At 38.0% G+C, this 19,834-nt stretch overlaps 1 protein-coding gene across 1 annotated transcript in view; it reads right to left on the bottom strand.

Moving 5' to 3' along the window:
* Positions 1 to 19,834, bottom strand: part of TEX9 (testis expressed 9) — a 24,853-nt gene extending 5,019 nt beyond the window's left edge. Inside the window, exons 1-11 of the mRNA XM_032123442.1 lie at positions 19,754 to 19,834; positions 19,581 to 19,666; positions 18,700 to 18,763; positions 17,454 to 17,524; positions 13,636 to 13,684; positions 12,611 to 12,696; positions 10,939 to 11,117; positions 7,092 to 7,174; positions 4,615 to 4,788; positions 662 to 796; positions 39 to 173 (exon numbers count right to left, since the gene is read on the bottom strand). Coding sequence (XP_031979333.1) covers positions 39 to 173; positions 662 to 796; positions 4,615 to 4,788; positions 7,092 to 7,174; positions 10,939 to 11,117; positions 12,611 to 12,696; positions 13,636 to 13,684; positions 17,454 to 17,524; positions 18,700 to 18,763; positions 19,581 to 19,666; positions 19,754 to 19,798 — 1,107 coding nt within the window. The 5' untranslated portion in view covers positions 19,799 to 19,834. The remainder of the gene's footprint in view (positions 1 to 38; positions 174 to 661; positions 797 to 4,614; positions 4,789 to 7,091; positions 7,175 to 10,938; positions 11,118 to 12,610; positions 12,697 to 13,635; positions 13,685 to 17,453; positions 17,525 to 18,699; positions 18,764 to 19,580; positions 19,667 to 19,753) is intronic.

The following is a 19,834-nucleotide window of genomic DNA, read 5'->3' as shown; positions in this document are numbered from 1 at the left end:
GGTTGTTAACTGAAATACACCCCTACTCTGCTCCTTACCTTTTGTCTCTTCAAAATATCAATTAACTTTAACTGCTTTTTAAAACCTGTAATTAGCTCTCCTTTTTGTTTCTGCAGTTTCTTGTTTTCTGATTTTAAGTCTTCAATCGTTTTGAGTTCTTGGTTAACTACATCCTACCAAGGGAAGAAAAGGAGAAATGTATTAATTATGAAAGTGGTGCTTTAATCAATGAAACCTGGCATTACATAAGAAAATGACAAACAGTAGCCACACATGACACTTCTGAAAAGAAATGGGATTAATCAAAATACTCCCACATCAAAGCTTAAAAAAGAAAAGAAAATCTTGGCAGTAAGAGCTGTGGTTTGCCTTTGTATGTATTAGGTATGTATGTGTACTTCTCTTTCTAAACATGTCTCATTTTCACACAAATGAGGAAAATCAGAAAGGCTTTAACTTCATTCTGTACATTTCCTCCTCCTGCAGAGGTTGCAGTAGTGTCAGCTAAGATAACTTATTGGGCCTTTTGTGATTTGTTCCGAGTTAATTTTGGGGCTGCCTATAAGAGATATGATGCTTCCAAAGCCCATCAAGCTTTTTGTCTCATTCTAGCATTACTGAGTGATTACAGACTGGAGTTTCTTTTCCTAAGCCACAGTACCTTGTTGCTTTGCTTCAGTTTATTAAGCTCCACTTTATACTTCTCCACTTCTTCCAAGGCCCTGTTTAAACGAACCTCTGTTGCACTCTGAGTGGCTGCAGCCTGCTTTTGGGCACGCTTTAGATTCTCCAATTCCTATTTAAGAAAGGACAAACCCAATAAAAACATCATGATATTAATGGTGTTTTAATGAATCCTGTATCAACAACACACTTACAAAAAGGCTCACCCTTGAAAGCTGAAGTATGTGAACTTCTTTGGCCTGCAGATAGAATCTGTCTCAAAGACAATTCTACTGTTAAAACATCCCCTTCTCCTTTGAAATCTTGAAAAAGGATCTTTCTCATCTTTATTTTTTTTAAGCTTCTCTTGGAATAATTGTGAAGCTGATCATGTAAGACCACAGGACTGACTGAAAAACCTTGTATGATCAGTCAGAAAAAGAGAAAAAAAATCACTGTGTCCACTCTGGGGCAGATTTTGGAATGGTGGCTCATGTTCCCAGCTGCTTCTTCCCACCTGTTCCTTTAACCTCTTTGCCCCAGAGATTACTACATGCAATTACCACCAAGAAGTTAAAGCAGCCTACTGAAGATGGCTGAGGGTAGTAACTATTTCATCTGGCAGAAAATAGTTCATCAAGTCTTATGGCACCCATCAAAACAGTTGTCTCTTGACTCTGCTGACAGTATTTCATAGTGCTGTAAGTGGGGAAATGAGAGAAAGAGACCAAGTTGAGGAACAGAATAATGAGACTAAAGATCAGGGAATATAGATAACAGACAAAGTAAAAGAAATAAACAATTCTGGCAGAAAGAGCACATCCTGTGTTTTATGAAAAAGAAATAAGACTTTTTCTTTAAACTATCAAACTTATAGTAATGGGCACAGAAAGCTTCTTTTAACCAACTCAAGGTAGAGAGGGGGCTTCCTGATAATGAGGCAGCCCTCAGACTGCCTCATTTCTGAGTAATTCTTCTATTTTCTCAATTCTACACCTGCTCTTTGGTGGTTACTTAAGACTTCGACATCATTTATCCAAGAAATACATACTAATTGACCTCTTTGTCTTGTATCAAGATGATGGAGCTGTGAATTAAGTCAACTGAATCTTTTGTGCTATGTATTTTATTCTGCATTAATATGAAAAGCTTTGGAATATAGTCTTTAAAGCATTAAATGACCAAAAAAAATAGTCTATATGCAATGCAAATTACTTATCCACTAATCAGATCATTTAATGAAAGAATTCTAAGAATTCTTTTAGGGATTTTTGTCATTTACTGTCACACGTAACACCTTATCAAGGACTTTTCTGCAAGTCATCCAGTGAAGGTATCTTGTTAAATATAGTCAACTCCAAGTTTTTAATCTTAAAAATGCCTGAAATAAGTGTCTTATTTTGTAACTAGGCAAGGTTTCTGCCTAAGTCAAAGCTGGATTAGTTTTCTCACATAATGTTTCTCTAAGAGGGGAGAGAATAAACTACTTTGTTTTAAATTTGTATCCCATTTCAGTTGCTGTATTTTCCCCACTGTTCTGACAGGGCTGAGGCACATCATGGGACATCAGCAGGGCCTATGAGTAACCCTCACCAGGCCGTCCATCCTCCCAGCAGCAGTGCAGGCAGCACTGCTACCTTTAGGAAGTTCTCCAACGCCTCCCCAAAAAACAGTTGAGAGAGAACATGTACTTAACATCAAGCCTTTCTTCAAGGCAAGTGATAAACCCCTGCACAAAGGCCTAAAAAGAGTAAGAGAACAACTTTGGTGTTCCCCTGACTGCTATCTAATGTTAGAGCTGAGCTGAACACACAAAGGAAGGAATGTTCTTGTAGACCAGTGGTGAAAAAGAGATGGGAGAGGTGATAGCATTTATTAGGTCAACTAGATAGAAAAAAATTTGAATGCTGGAAAGAAATGGATGAAAGTTTCTGGGAGCATCAGAATTCAGCTGCTGCCTTAGGTGAGTGCTGCAGCAGAAATGTTTACAGAGACCAAACACCAAAAAAATGAGATGTAAAAATAACAAAGTAGTTACCATGTTTCAGGTAAATTGTGAAAAGCAGGTGAGAATCTTTGCTTAGGCACATACAAAAAGTACCTGGGGCATTAATGAAGTTACAAAAACTTGATAATCTAGGGAGTATGGGGACGTATGTGTCACAGTGTAGGTCTACTATCATCTACATTGCAACAACAGAAATAGCAATAAAAGCCCCAAAATCAGAGGTTACATTTGTGCTCTCTCAGCTATACAGAAAACTTTCTTTAGACCGCAAGTAAGATTTGTGAGAGTTTAGCAGCACAGTAGCACCATTTCAAGCCTGTGTTCACAGGAAATTGCTTTTAAATGTCTAGAATTGAACTACACTACATTAATTAAGTAGGGTTGAATAATACTTCATATCTAAAAAATAGAGCAGTTTTCAGACTCCTAAGTCCACAAGAGATAAAAGCAGTTACTGCAAAATTATTTTTACATGCATGGTCTTTGCAGTTAGATAATTTATTATAGCAGAAAAACTATGTAAAATAACTTCTGAATTAGAGAACCTTTCATTACATCCATTTGGGTTTTTTGCTGTCTTAGTATTTTAAAGAATTACCACTATTTTTCATGATCATGACTGATGGGTAACTTTGGTGAATTCTAGAAAACACAACCTATGAGGAATAATTGAAGCAACTGAGGATGGTAAATCCAAAGCAAAGACCAGTGAGGGAAGTGGCCATATTCTGGATATGGTACCAGTACACTGGAAGTGAATAAACTTTTCATCCCATTTCCTAAATACTTTGTGACTGTGTGCAAGGAAATGGTTGAAATTGCCATTCCAGAAGGCTTTAAGTACAGGTTAAACAATCTTATGTCCAGGATGGTTTGAATATAATTTGTTCTGTCTTGCTTTAAGATAAGGGACTAAAGGACTGTAAATCTCTAGGCCCTATTTGCTGTGAGCTGATGAGTAGGATAAATACTGGTACTGAATATTTTTTCTGACAGAATCACAATCAGTGTAAGGGAACTTAAAACCTCCAAGTATCTGCACAAAAAGAACACGAAGACCATGTTAGTGTTAAAATGCCAGAACTAAGGAACAGTAAGATACAAGCATACCCACACAAATCCATAATATGATTTAATGGAAGTATGAGACTTTGATGGGCTGAGTTGAGTTCTATTTCCCCCAAATTTTTAACTGAAACATTCTCCTGGTTCTATTACATGTACTACACAACATTATGTGTATTACGTGGTTTTGAAGTCAACCCCTCTAGCTCTGAGGAATTAAAGAAAAATATGTGCTGTCCTTAAGATTAAGTTCCAAACAAACAAAGCTGTGTATGCAGCCATCTGCTGTGCCAGGCATGGGCACCACTGTGCGTGTGTGGGACAGCAGCAGCCACGCTCACTTGGCCTCAGCCACTCTGGAGTGCCTGCTTGTCCAACAGTCCATTTGCAACAACAAAGACATCCCTTCCTTTACCTGCAGAAGATACTATTATAAGCTGCAGGTGTTTTTTAAGAAAATGTTCATTAGGTTCTACAGCTTACAATAGAACTTACAGAAGCAATTTTTAAAAAATTATAATTAAAACCCGAAAAATGGAATTTCCTTGCACTTTTCAGGATTCCTTTTTATATTTGACAGCAGTTTCTGAAAAGGTAGTTTTGTCTCTTGTGGGTCTTTTACACAGGAATTTAATTTTAAAACAAAGAAATATATGATGGTAGAAGCAGAAGATGAGCAGTTAGCAAAATATATTATTTCTTCCTTTTAAAAAAAATTATTAGGCCATTTAAAAATACAATTTATAAAGCTATTAACAGACATTGAGACGCTAATCAGGTCATTGGATACAGCTCTTACCAATCCATCAGGGAACAGAGGGTAACTTGATGTGGGTTTTTCCCTTATTTGAGATAAATGAGACTAATATCTACAATACCTTTTCTAGTGCAGTGACCTCTTGTTGTAACCCTTCATTTTTTTTGTTTGCTTCTTGTGACAACATTTTGTACTTCTCAGTCTGAGACTGCTGCAGGCTGATTGTTCGTTGCAGTCTTGTGTTTTCTTCTTCAGTATCTTTAAGCCGAGTTTCTAAATTCTGATTTTCATCATCCTGTATGGCAGTAATTAGCAAAAAAAACCCAGCTAAATTATTGCAAGGAAGCAGAAGGGTAATGCAGTAATAATGTCTTGTAAATAAAAGGTAGTAAGAATATATATGCTGTAGATCTAGAAATAGCAACAAGTAAGACTAAGGAAACAAAACACTGTTGTACCAAGCTAATACTTTAAAAACCAGTAACACTTGTCTCATTTAATTTTCTGCAGTCTTTTACTTGAAAGTGTCTTGTAGCACTATGTAAAACATTTCTCATAGGCCCAAAGGTTTTGCAAATAATCAAAATGTTATAGAGTAATATGAATAACAGTGGCACATAGGTATTTTGTGGCAATTTCATGAGAATAGCTAAATGCACACATTAGGAAAAATTATGGGAAAAGGAAGAGAATGTAATTACTGATAAACCAATCCATTATGTTTTAGGATATTATCTGGTTTTGACTTAAAAGCAAGCTAATGATCCAGGCTACATCAAGTATTCAAATTTAAGATTCTCTTAACATGAAGTGAATCCCGTACTAGATTCATGACCTACTGGCAATTACATCCCACATTAAGCATTATAATTCAAGGCATTTTTCTTTTATAACCTTTCAAACTTTATAAGTGAATACTAATTTAGATTATTTCAGAGACACATTATGCCCTGCTTTTCTTTAAGAAAAAGAAACCAGGCACGTACAGAAATGGAACTTATGTGAAAAAAGTCTCTGCTGTTCTCTCAGCCCCTTGGAATACAAGCTTCCCACCTGGGAAATCTGTGCTTTATCCTAAGCTTCTCATGACTTCATGCACCTCAGAAACTCCCACCTCTTTATATTTAAACAGAATTACTGCTTCCTTATAACAACTGGACTGTGAATTGGAACCAAACTCAGAATCTATCTCAAGGCTTTGTCAAAATGAAATTTTTGAGACCTTCTATGTAATAAAGTTACTTTCACACCAGAGAAACTAGAACCCAAAATGATACATTTACATACAAAGTGCTAAGGGAGCAGGACAAGAATAAGTACAAGGTTGTCTGTCATCTGCTACAGTAACTGAATTCTGTAGTGGTTTTGGCATGGAATGATGAAGTTCAATAGCTACTGACAAAATTATACTTGATTTGAAAATGAAGATGTCTTTAAAATCTAGTGTAACAACTTTCTTCCGATCACAGCATAAAAGTATTGAAATGCAGAAGCACCTGTGTTGATAAAAATAAAGTACAGATATAAAATATCAAAATCTAATTACTTCTGAAGATCTTCTTCATGTACTTATCTCAAAAAACTCATTTAATATCATCCTGCTCCTTAATGCTAAATTAAAAGCTTGTAAGAAAACATATAGGTGTTTTGCCATATGTTCTTAATGTCATAATCACATTTGGGCCTGGGGAATAGGTGGAAAAAAACATTCTGAAGTTAAGAGACCACAACTAAAAATAATCCAGTTATGTAAAATGGAAAGTTTGTTCAAAAACCTTGCTTGATTACAAATACATGAATAAGAAGTGATCTCTCTGGCAGACAGATATGAACTACTTAAGGTTTTACAGCTCAAGAGCTGTTTGAGCATCACTTTAAAATATATTGCCAGACAGTGCAGATCATAAAACTCACTTGTACATTCTAACTGTGAAATATGTGTAGCTTCACAATGCCTTAAGTTCAGTCTAATCTGCCCAAATATGTAATTCCAAATATTGTCCTCTGCATCAACTGTACTACTCTTGAGAACAGAGACTCATCTCTGTTTTGATTACAATACTCCACTTAAAATGGAAGCTCTTTCCACACTTGATCCACTGAATACACCGAAAGCACCCAACTGTATTTTTCAAGCTTTTGTATTTCTCAAGTTGTTCTATTTCTCATTCTACCCTAAACATCCATCTCATCCCAGCAGCTGGCTCTGGGCACCACTCTCTTTCTCTCTGCATACCACACTCTGCATTTCACTGCTACTGTTTCTTCCTTCTTTTTCTCAGGCTCTGCTCTCCTTCCCAGCAGTGATGGTTTAGGACTTTGCAGCACCATACTGGCCCTACAGCTGGGGCATATCTTCATTCCCAGTGGTTCTTTCTGGCCCCAAATTATTTTCCATTAAGTGCCTTTTGCAAGCTTTTAGCCCAAGATCACATACAGAAACTACCACCCCTGACCCTAAATTCATAGGGTATTTAAAAAAAAATAGAACTTTTAACTCTTAATATTTGAAAAGGAAAGGTTGAGAGAATTCTGTTTTGTGTTTATTTGTTAAAGAGGAACCTATTCCATTTCTACATTAAAAAATTCATCTCTTACCTTTTTTCTGCATTCAAACACTACACTTGCCAGGTCTTCCTGTGTCACACGTAACTTTGCCTTAAGAAATCTGATTTGGGCTTCTGTGAACATAAAAAGTTACATTTAATATATTTATACAAGTACTCATTATTCAATGCAGAAAAGAACCAAAACTGATGCAAGAACTCACTTTCATCTTGTATTTAAAAACACAATACATTGTTTATAATTATTGAAGAGAAATAGACAAAAACTCAGATTTCTAAAAAGGTGTTGTGGGTTTCTCACTCTTAGGCAGAGCTTTGTACAGATTTTTTTCTTTTAATGACTGAACTTGACATCTTTAAAAGACTCATAATTCTCAAAATTGAAACTTGCATCGTACCATGCTGTACATGACAGAACTTACTGAGTTTGAAGTCAACAAAACTATATTGTAGGGCATGCCTACCTTGCAATCCAGCTGGAGCTGCAACTTCTGTAGTTACAACCAAAGTAATTTTAAACTCTGCACAACAAGGAACTCGATGTAGACTGCAAACCCCTCTTAACAGGTAAATATCCCTCCCACACAGTAGTCTATGCTTTTTTAAAGTACACTGCTAACATTCTTCAACTAATAGTTTAAAATTAAATCCATTTAATCAGATGGTTTTTTCAAATGAAATACTTTCTTGCTCCTGGACAGCTAAGAAATGGACTGGCATGATGAAACAAGCTGTATATGAACAGTCTGTTCTCATACTTCCTATTCCCCAGATCATTCACAAGGAACTTCCACAGGCATAAAGCATGGAAACAGTCTGAGGATCAAGTTGACTAACACAGGAATAACCATTATTCACAGTCGCTACAAGGGGAAAAGATTAAAGTGGAGGAGGAATATCTGGATCTAAGAGTGGAGAAATGGATGGGTACATGTGTTCATTTGCTGTAACAGGAATTCATTTACTTTCCCTCACCTTCCCTCATCAATTGCAGCTTAAGCTCTAACTCTGCAGAGGACAGTAGTAAGTACAATTTAGGAAAACACCATGAAAAAATACGATACAGACTGACTTTTGTTCCTCCCATTGTATCCTTGCTAGCTTCTGGTAACTAGTGGCTATCAAGATGGAGACTATAATGAAGCCTTCATGTTCCCACAATCTCCTTTCACGTACTTCTATACAATTGTTTGATTTACTTCATAAAACATACTGTAGTTTGGCATTTACAATATCCTTTGGCAATGAGCTGGCTAATTTAATTATGCATTATGTGAAACACTTAGTATAGCTCCCTTTAAATCCAATTTAATGTGGCATTTACTAGTGTTTGCACTAGAGAAAGACAGCTTTCCCTTTACCATTACTGTTTTCATTACAGATCTTTCATATTGCCTTTAATTGTTTTGTTTTCAAACTAAAGATTCAAATTCAAGCTGTTCTACACTTCTAATTGCACTGTACACTCTGAACTGTATCTTTGCTAGTTCTACATCCTGGATTTGAGATGGGGTGTGCAGAACTCTGTGCCATTCTCAAGATGGGGTAGCATCAATTATATAATAGCATAATGGTAACAGTACAATATTGTTTTCTGTTATCTTCTGAAGGACTTCTAAAACTTAATTTGCCTTTTCCACTGGGAACAGGCAATAAGTTTATGCTTTTGGAGATTGTTTAGTTATCACTAATTAAGGTAAATCCACTCAGTAGTAGGTGTAACTGGAGCTGTGTAGTAGGTGGGATTGGATAGCTGTGTTTTCTGTCAGTGTTACTCAGCACTCTTTAATACAGAATACAAACTTGTACTCCATCACCTCACTCAGTACCATGAGATTCTTTTGCAATACTTCAGCATCAGTTTTAACTACCCTAAAATCATTGTTTCACAGACAAATTTCTTTACCAGCTCTCAATGTAAGCTCCATGACAGATTCCTCTAGGGCTATACCACTACCTGTAAAAACTGGTTGTTTTTCACCATTTTGTTTCCTCTTTTACTCAGCTATTAGTCCACAGAAAACTGTCTTATCCAGCTGTGTGTCATTAAGAGCACTTCGTAGTAAAACTTGTGAAAATTCAAGGGCACAACTAGAACCAGATCACTCTTGGGAGGTGCCTATAATCCAGATAATTTGAATTCTGACAAGGGGTAAAGATAATTAAACAATTAGCTTCCTAACTGGTCAATTTTAATCACCTGATGAGGCTGATAAGGGGGAGTATCACTTCATAGGATGGTCTTAGGTTATAAAGTAACCAATGATTTAGGGACTGGTAAAGAAGAAAAGGACATCTGAGAGACTCTGATACCCTACAAAAAAGAATCGCTGTCTTGAATTCTTGAGATAAGCTGAAGATTAACATGAAGTGCAACAATTCAGATAGTTATTCATACGTGTTTTATCATTAGATAAAAATAGACTTTCATGTTTCAGCCTTCTTTATGTCTGTGTGCTTCTATCATTGCTGGTTACTGCAGACTTGAATTATAACCCACAAAAACAGTCCCAGACTAAAATGATGTCTGAGCTACTGTGTTGGCAGAAAAATGGCTGCACTGTGCTAACCTGTGATCATGAAATACAGGGAACCCAATTCTAGGAGGAGTGCTGCAAGAAACTCAGGGAAAGGACAGTGCTATGAAATCTTATCAGCACGTTGGCCTAAATAGATGGGCACAGGCACACAGGCCTAAGGAATCCATTATGGATTATACCTCTCTGTAACAGGGCCTGGTTAATACCTGTGTCTGCTTCCTTGTGAACACTCTAACTGCTCGAGGAGTCTGGCACTGCTGGAATGCTCTGTAATAGCTTATTCATCACATTAAGGAGACATTCAGAGTGTTCTAAACAGTCAATATCAAATTCAAAATGCAAAAATTAATCCAGAGGATTTTTATTTAATCATTAAAGTTACAGAAACAATCCTCAATACTCCAATACATACCCTTGGTCCCTGATTACAAGGCACTAGCAATAACTCTTCTTGAGTTGCCTTGAATTAATTTGGTTTAAGTTTCCAATGCAAGGCAAAATGATTGTTTTTTGGTTCAGGAAGAGAACGATAAAAAAGTTATCTGAGGGTATGGTTAGGGAGACTTGGTAACAGAAGATATGCACAGAATTATATGAGGTTAGAAACCAAGCTACCTCTGTGTTGGCATGCTTGTTGACATCAAGCTGTTAGATTAAAAGGAGAGGGCTCGGGCACTTCGTGCTACTGCAGTGAGTCTCTGACTTCATGCTCACTTTAGCATTGTAAGGAACTACACAAACTCACTTTTATCACACCGGAGCCACAAAGACAGATGTGTGTCATGCCTTTAGCCTTGCTGGCAAATGCTGCAATCCCTTCCCTGCTCTGTTTCTAGGACAGACATTAACACACCATTGGGAGTGAGAAAATATCTGGAGGATTCGAATTCAAGCACTGTAGCTGAAACATTACCTCGTTTCAGCCACTTGCTAAGATCCACAGCACTGGTCTGAGGAAAGGCTTTTGCCTCTAAAGGCAGAGTCTGTGCAGAGACTGAAGCTCATCTTTTTGGAAATACAAGCTTAGCATCATGTACTTCTGTTTCCCCAGTGAAACAAATCAAATGTTATGCATTTATTCAACATACATAACCATCCAAACACCCCCCTACAAAGGTGAAAAGGAAGATAATAATTCACTTTTCCACATAATCATTCATATGTGACCTGATCTTCCTCTAGGACTATGTAAAGAGGAAAAACCTTCTTTCCCTTTAAGTTAAGGGCTTTAGAATTTCTGTAATTTTTACAGAAACTCCTTTTGTCTCTCCCCAGGAAAACCCATTTCTAACAGTCACGAAGCAAGAATAAAGGTAGTAACCATGGAAGGAAACTTACCCATTCCCATTTCATTTCCAACCCTTGGAATAATATCATCATCTTGACAGTCTGGTAAGACTCCTTTCTTTAGTTTTTCTTCAACTTTGCTTATTGTTTTTGTTAAAGAAAAACCTATGCAGTCTTCCAGTACTGCAACACCATCAGCACTTTGTACTTCCATGTTTCTTATTTTTGAACTAAAAAATGAAAAATCTAGATTTTAAATTTATAATACATTATATTCTTGTAATTTTTTTTGTATTTGCTATTTTTAAGAGTGTAAAGTTATTTACATAGTGCAATTTCATTACCTGCATTCATATGAAAGATGCATCAATGGCAATTTCTCATTTTCTTTCTGTAAGATACCTTTACCATATTCCACATAAATAATTATAGGATTCTTACATACTGTAATGTAGAAGACACAGAAACCACTACCATTTTCAACTGAGAAGATTCTGGCATGGTCTTCTCGTCTCAACAAATCTGTAACTAAATCAGAGTAAAGCAAAGAAACAGAGGAATGTTCTATTGGCTTTGGATACTATCCTCTGTTTTAATTTCTGCTCTTTCCACCCCCCACCACATAATCTTGTAGAACTCTGTTGCCCCTGGATGTACTCCTACCCTACCACAATTTCTGCATCATTATGCCCAGCCTAGGAAACTTCACTGATCCTAGAGGTTGCATATCAATATTTTCATAAAACCAGAACACAGGGTAACACATCACCTACACAGGGTATCTCCTCTGCTTTCTCCTATAGAAAGGTAATCTTAGTTCTCACAGGATCTGAAGCTCCTAACTTCTTATTCCAACATATGCTCATTCCAGTGCAGCCTCCAAACTCCTTCTAGCTCCTAACTTTCTCCCACAAATTTGGGGTTGCCCCACAGGCTCTTCATCTGCACAATTCCACTTCTAAATCTCATGATGGGGGGTGCCAGCATGACAGCCTCCCCTGAACTGCCCAAAGGAGGTCTGAAGGGCCTCCAGGGATTTCCAACTCCTGTAAGACAGTCTCGGCCTCTGTCAATTCCATGTCCTGCCACCTTGAAGACAATTTTCATCCTATTTTGGTATTATGCCATATCCCATGGGAGTTTTAATTTGCTCCCAGGATCTTATGGATTTTTTGACTCTTCTCTCTTTGTCCAGATCTCCATTTTTTGGTTTTACAACCTTGAATTTGCTACCTACAGAGCTGAAGCTTCTCAGCTTGGAGCCCCTGACAGCTGTGTTGTATTACTGAGCCTCTTGTCCTGTGAGCCCAAGATTCACTACAATAGAGGAGGCCCTTCAAGGCCTCATGTTTCCCAGCACCAGTCTGATCACAAATCAGGCTGTAGCACCCAAGTGTGCTCTCCCAGGTTGCCTCAGGTGCTCTATTTTTGCTCGTTGGACTTCCTTTCATTGAAGGAGTTTACAGAATTTAGCTGTCAGCCTTGAGAAGTGCTAAAGCAGAAAGCAACAGTTTCATTGGTGTATTATTAATCACATACGTTCACTGATAATTTTTGGTGCAAGTAAACAAAGATAGCCACATGGTGGAGCTGACTGAGGAGGACCAAAAGTTTGATACATTTATTTGTATAAATATAAAAGCATACATGTATAAAATAACTTGATAGACAAAAATAGCAACTACAAGATTTCATGACAAACCAAATGAGATGTTTGGTATACCTTGAAGTTGTTCTTTTTCCCTTACTTGCAGACCATGGTCTGTTCTGAGCTGTGGGCGCAGAAGGAAATTTCTTCTTGTTTTCTACCTAAAAGTTTTTTCAGAAATAAGTGGGGCATTATTATTACTGAAATACTTTTTTCTAGGGTTTTTTTATGGTTTTTTTTCCTTCTTCATATATCCATACTCAAGAATAGTTTTCCAAGTATGCTTTTCAAACTTTCAAAATGACGTCTCAGTTTTATTTGCACTCATCTTTAGCTTGCAACTTCTATGTCTCTATGCCCTAAATGTAGTATACCCAATAGTCATTGGCTTGTGAGAGTTTTTCCACACATACTCATAATAAATCTATGCACAAGCAAGGCTCTGAGCTTTTATCAAGGTATTAATTACTGGACGTCATTATACCTTCAAAAATATGGTATTTTATGAATTATTTTAATCTTATAATGTCCCCATTGAAGGAAGACTTAACAATATTTCTGTTACTTTCACCCAAATATTCTTAAGAAATAAAAGGGTTTTCTACTGTATTCTGATAAATAACTGCAGACGGTATTTTAGAAGCTTCAGCTCACCTCATGAAAGCTTCAATATAGTTGTAGTTAGAGACTATTGAGATTGTTCCTAATCTCATTTTTCCATTATATTTTCTAAATTCAGTTACTCTGACTGTTTATTATTACATCTAGAAGACACTAGTACTGCCTTTAGTAGTATACAAGTGAGGGAGGAAAGAAAGCAAGAAATTAATTATATTCGAATATTTTGCACTTGGAATTCTTAATCTGATGTTCAAAACACAGTATTTCTCTCTCAGCTGAAGAGACAACAAAATATAAACATTAAGCATGATGTAAGTTCCCTTGACCACCAGTGGCAGTGAGGAGCCCTGGTAACATTGTCCCTGCATCACTTCCCTTTGTCTTGCCACCCACATAAGCCCCAGTGTAGCCTCAAAATCACTAGTTATTATATATTGAAATTATGCTAGAAAATAAATTAACCAGGATAGTTTTGGTACCTTGGCAAGTGAGTGTGTAAGAGATGAAACTGTGGGACAGAGTGGATCTCTGCATTAAAAAAAAAAAAAAATTAATTCACTGAACATCTATAATACTGTAAAAACACTTTGCAGTTAAAATACAACCCCCCCTCTCAGAATCAGGAGAATAACATTTTATATGTCTAGAATAAACAATACAGCTAAGGTAGGAACATACTGAGGTCAAGCATAAATTCAGTCTCATTCGCTGTCTGCCCAGTCTACCTCATCTGCGACCCAAATCACCTGGTGAGTCTATGGTATCTAATACAACAGTACTTATTTACCAGAATCCTGATCTTGTCTCTTGGAATTCAGGCTACTGGCTTGTTAGATCAATGATTCCCTGTACCAGGGAGTACTCAGCCAGGAAGCAGAGAGTTACAGCTTCCCCAGGACAATCCAGTACCAAAAATTGCCAGCAGCTCACTGAGTAACACCTACCTGACACACAAACCCCTAAACTCATACAAACGAAGTGAAGATAAACCAGCATCCTCTACGTCCTGTGAGCAGGTAGCTCCACCTGTCCTAGCAGGGTCAGACTGACTGTTGTCAGGTCAATTGACAGGGACTGTCAAACGAATATGAGGTGGAGCAAGTTATAAATAAAGCCTCACAGAATTTTCTCTGAAATAAGTATTATAAATATGGTATGCATTTTACAGGCACGGAATAAAACCAGGAATAAAAAAAGCAGCTTTCTTATCTGCTTATTTGGCTGAAAACTGTGCTTCTTAGTAACTGAATTTCAGGTTAAATTATTATTTTTCAAGTCTATTGAAATTAAGTAGAAAGATTGAGCATGCTGTCTACTAGTCAGGTCAAATACCTTGTCAGATATAGATAGATATATATATATATGTAGATAAATACATTAAATTTTGCTTTCAAAATGAGTTACGTGAATGTATATTATTGCAATGAAAGGCTATTTTTTAACTACCCTTTATAAATTTTTTACTTCAATTAAAATGCTGGCTTATAAAAGATTTTGAATAAAATTTTAATTTCTGGCTCATCAAATCACCTAATTTTTTTGCCAGGCTGATTTGAGCAAATGTTTAGATCTTGCCTTTAAAAATTTCACAGACATTCATCAACAAGAATTATCTGCACAAAGCTCCATATTTTATTAATCCAAAAAAAAAAAAAAAAAAAAAAAAAAAAAAACCCCAAAAACCAACCCCTCCCCCCCCGAAAAAAAAAAACCTGGAGAAATCATCTGTGTGTAGCTGGCAACAGACTTCAAGAATAGGATGATTAGTTTTTCTCTATTTACCCTATTTTCCTCATGCTTCCTCCCTATTGGTTAGCTCTAGGAGCATGCAGAAGGTGAGGATTTGCTGCCACAGAAATAGCAGTTATATGTTATTCTGAAAAAACCTGAAAATACAACATGCTCTATACTCAAGAAAACAAGTATGTTCTTTCCCCCAATAGACTAATTTTTTCATACTGTATCTGTTGTCTTAGGGTCGCCTCAAAAAATACAAAATAGAAAAAACCCAAACACGAACAAAGCAAAACAAAAAACCCAGCCTCACTGTATCTGTCAAATCCTCTAGCTTGTTTAACCCTAATGGTTTCTTTCCTGTTCCCCACTCCTGACACCCCATTTTGAAAGCCTGCTTTCCAGCTGTGTGGCTGTACGGTCGGTGAAATGACTGTGTAAATCCCACAGAGGCACACAGACAAGCAGCCCGGGCTGTGTAAATCCCGCAGAAGCGCACAGATGAGCAGCCCGAGGCCCTGGCAGCCGGGGTCACGCGCTGCTGCTCCCGCTCCATCCCGATCCAGCCCTTTCCGCCGCCTGCTCCCGGCCCGCCCCAGCCCCCAGCCCGGGCCGTGGCTGCCCATGCGCGGCCCGGCCCAGCGCCCGCCGGGCGATGGCTGGAGAGGGAAAGTGTAAACAAAAGCTCAGTGCAGTGCGCTCTCACCGGCGCTGCTGTGTTGCTACGTAAATCAAATTTCCCTGCAAAAAATATCCTGTAAGAACTCCAGAACAACTTCATTTAAAATACACGCTGACTTGGAGAGTGACTCAAGTATTTGTTGTCTTTTTTTCTACTTCGCTTACTCATTTGTTTTTTCCTTTCAACCTGTCATTTTTTTCCCCTCGATACCACCTCTTTCTTTGCTTCAGTTCCTCCCTTTCTTTCCAGTTGCTTTAGTGTTCATTCTCCTTAAAGGAATCAATAGAAATTTCAAGGAGATATTTCAAAAATACCTCAAGTGCTTCCTTTAGATTTAAGGCCCATCTGCTTGCACACTTTAGAAAGAAAAGAATTTTTAATTAAATATTAAATGCTTGGAACTAATCTAATTGAATGGCCTCAGTGTTCACTCATGGATAATCAGTGTGCCTAATTCCTAGCACACATTTCCAGTTTTTTTCACAACAGCATGCGATTTCCAATCTTCTCTCATGTAAATGTTTACCAGAACACTATGTTTACCAGACTGTGGTTGTTTTAAGGTGTTTTAATTTAAGTTCGTAATTGGTAGGCCAGTTGATACTCTGACATGCTAATTGCCCTTCTTGTTTCTTTTTTTAAATTCTTCCAACACTTTAATTTCTAATGTGTACCATCAAAGCTAGTAATTCCCTTTGTGCGGCTGAATCTTCCAATCACATTACTTAATAAAGCAGCCCTAAAACTCAACTCCAGTTTGAAGTTCTTAAAAATTCTCCGTCTAATGTTCAAAATCTATCTAACAGAACATAAAGTGAGATCCAGAATTTGTTTAAAGAGCATGATTATACTGATGGATAACACATTAAGTTTCTTGCCCATCACTCCCTCGGCTATGGCTTTAAAATAGGTCAGGAATAATTTTAATTGTAGTAACAAACTTTTGCTGGTAGTCAGGCTTCTATCATAGAAGCTGACTTGCTGTCACACCTTTTTGTGTACGGAAAACTCCTTTTACTTTCAGAAAAAATGTCTTTGCTTTTATTCTACACAACAGTAACTATTTGATCATCTTTATCAGACTTTCATATACACTATTTGAAAAGTTTCCCAACTGCAGCTTAACATTTGAAGCATTTTGTAGTCTGTTCCTGTATCCTTCTTATCCCGATTAGTGGCATCATAAATTTAGGAACCTACAGATCAGATCCTTGATAAACTGTGTATTAATCTATCTTAAATTCACCCATTTCCCACACTACCAATATACAAACCCTTGAACAACTAAGAAATAATAATGCCCCTGAATGACTAAGAGAATACAGCCATGTCCCCACTCCTGAGCTGAGGGGTTTGAACACTCAGGTTGTGATCATCCAGGCCAAAGGCATGCGGGCCCCAGCACTGTAATGGTATCCACATTCCAGAGGGTGGCAGCTCAATGTTTTCGGGTCTTAGGGTTTTGTGTTTGTATTCATCAGGCATTTCCTGTCCCAGGAACACTTAGGCCAAGTTAAATGTGAACCAGGATCTATTCCTTCACTTTGTCAGCTGAATTGTTAAAAACCATCCACTGCCAAGTGCCTACTGTTTGGTACTGCAGTGAAACCTGTTACCTTACCTTGCTCTTTTACAAGTAGTAAGTATCTTAGTATCTTAGATAGAACATTCCAGCAAAATTAAGCCTTCCATGAAATAACAAGGAACAACACTTGCTTAGGATCACTTTTTTTTAAATAATAGGAAAAAATTTAAGACTTCACCAATGCAGTATGCAGCAAAGACAGATAAAACAGGAGCATGATTAGGACACAATTTAGGGTGTGCAGAATCAGTGTGAGGTTCCTCACCAATTATGCACAGCAGTTGTAAAGCACATACCTTTGTCTGTCATCTTCAGGTGACTTACTCTGTACTGAAACTGGCTGGGATAGTATCTTCTGTTGGCCTTTCTTCATTATGAAAAGAAAAAAATCTGGTTGATTTTGGGGGAATATAATCTATTAAAGATGAATTACCTATTTGTAAATCACAAATCACAGTAACTACAGTCTACTATGGAAAAGAATGGAAGCTATAGTCTACTGTGGAAAAGAACTTTTGAAACACAGGAAAAGATGTCTAAAAATGAAAATGCTGTTGCTATTTTGTTGTTAAATGTATATCTGTGCAATCTGGCAGTGCCATGTGGTATATTAAGTGTCCTAAGAATATTTCATCTTCTGCTATATTTAGAGAAGAAAAAACCAGTGGTTTTGTTGTTGCTGTTTTCTAAAGGAAAGAGACTAGATGCTATTTTGGCTGTTTCATCCGCTCCTGTACAAATGCCAAGCATTTAGGCTCAGCTTGTCACTGCTCAAGAGAAGAATATGTTTTCACAGGCCATAAAATTGAAGTTTCAACAGTAGGAGAAGTACATACAAGTACAGCTTTCCAGAATACTTACTAATTTGCTTTTTAAGCCTTGTTTATTTGAATGAATGTACTTACAATGAATATTTCTAATATGCAGAACACCTTCTCCAAACTGTTTTGGGTATAAACCGTAACTTCCCCGTTCCCTTTTTATTCATTTTTCCAACTTTCATATAAAGTCTTGACTCTCTCTGGTACACAGCCACACCAATGTTAAACGATAATACTGATAATAAGCAGGAACTTTTTCTGTTTTGAGAAAGTTTCCTTCTTACAAAGTTCATGTTACCTATTTATGTTGCTTATTCTTTGTATCTCTTTCAGCTTGAACAATGTACATCCTATTTCACTAGGAGGTTACTGTAACAGTATCTGGTTTTCAAATACTAATTTTTAGTATTTAAGGCATAAAACCACCTACAGATACTTTTCTTAAGCAACTAAACAAGTTTTTTATGAGGTTTTATGTATGTATCTGCACAAATGCTGTAGGCAGCTGTGTGAATACCTACCTGATGAAATTATATAGAAACTATTTTTGAATGTGTTTTCAATAGAAGTTTACAACTTTGAAAAGAAATAAAGTAAAGCTTACCTTGCATTTGAAAGCAACATGCTTTTAGTAGTCATGGTCTAAATTTCTTTTGAAGCTCAGCCCTGTGTGCATGCGAATCCAGACTAAATTATGTAACAGTCTGCATAATCTACTCACCATTAGTTCTTCAGCCTGACGCACCAGTTTTTCTGTTTTGGCTTCTAATTCTGCATTCAGTCGCCTGAAAGAGTAAGAATGTTTGTCACTAAGTTTTTGAAAGATTTAAAAGGAATAAATATGAGCATGACAGTATTTTTGCCTGAACTAAGTGAAATTTTAATGATTCCTACAAAGGAATGCCGAAATACACTTCAGGGTATTAGCAAAGTTATGTTTCAACAATTTCCTGTGTTTCAGCCAAATCAGTAGTAATAAAACATATACCCATTAAACAGCAAGGTTTAGACTATAATTGTGGGAGGTGAAGGATGTCTTTGGTTTTGGACATGCCATTTCTTAATACACATTGTATGTCTTTATTTCCTAAAGGTTTTCCGCGTTTAACACAATCCTTCCCTTCAGTATACCCAGCAGCAGGGGTTGGGGAAGGACTCATGTATGACATTGCTTATCATGTAATTAAAGAGGTGTTGCTATATGGATGTACAGATTACAGTAGTGTGGTGTTCCTGCATGTTCACACACAGCCCCTGGTGCTGTGACTGCCAGAGTTTGAGACGTAGCTCTCTGTACACCCTCACCATTCACAGGGGCTGAGCACTAACAGGTAACAGGGCCAGAGCTTCCATGCTTTTAAGCTGTTTTTAACAGGCTTAAGCTTTTATATAGTCATAATTTAGAACTCAAGTCAGTGTTCAAAGTGCAGAAGAACCTCATGTCCGGGCCTAGAGCCTGCCTGGGGCGGCGGTGTCCAGCGGCGCTGGGCGCTGTGCCGCGGCCCCGGGCAGTGCCATCCGCCCTCTGCGGGACCCGAGCCGCGGCACCCGGGTACAGGGGACCGACTGTGCGCTGGTCCCAGCGGGGCAGGGCCTCCTTACTTGTACTGCTCCTCCTTGGCCAGCCATGCTCCGCTCAGCGCGCCGAGCCCCGCGAACGCCGGGGGGCTGCCGGCCGCTCTCCGCACCTGCGGGGAGGATGCGATAGTGAGCGGGGCGGGCCGGGCACGGCGCCGCTGCCCCGAGTCCGAGCCCAGCCCGAGCTGCCGCCTTACCCCGGGCAAATCCCCGCCCCGCCGGGCCGCGCCGACCGCCGACATTTTGTCCGCGCTGAAGCCGCTATGGCGTCGCCTTCT

The sequence above is a fragment of the Corvus moneduloides genome, chromosome 13 (assembly GCF_009650955.1).
Source record: "Corvus moneduloides isolate bCorMon1 chromosome 13, bCorMon1.pri, whole genome shotgun sequence".
Taxonomy (NCBI): Eukaryota; Metazoa; Chordata; class Aves; order Passeriformes; family Corvidae; genus Corvus; species Corvus moneduloides.
The sequence above is the reverse complement of the archived record's forward strand: the minus strand, read 5'-3'. Positions and strand labels throughout refer to the sequence as shown.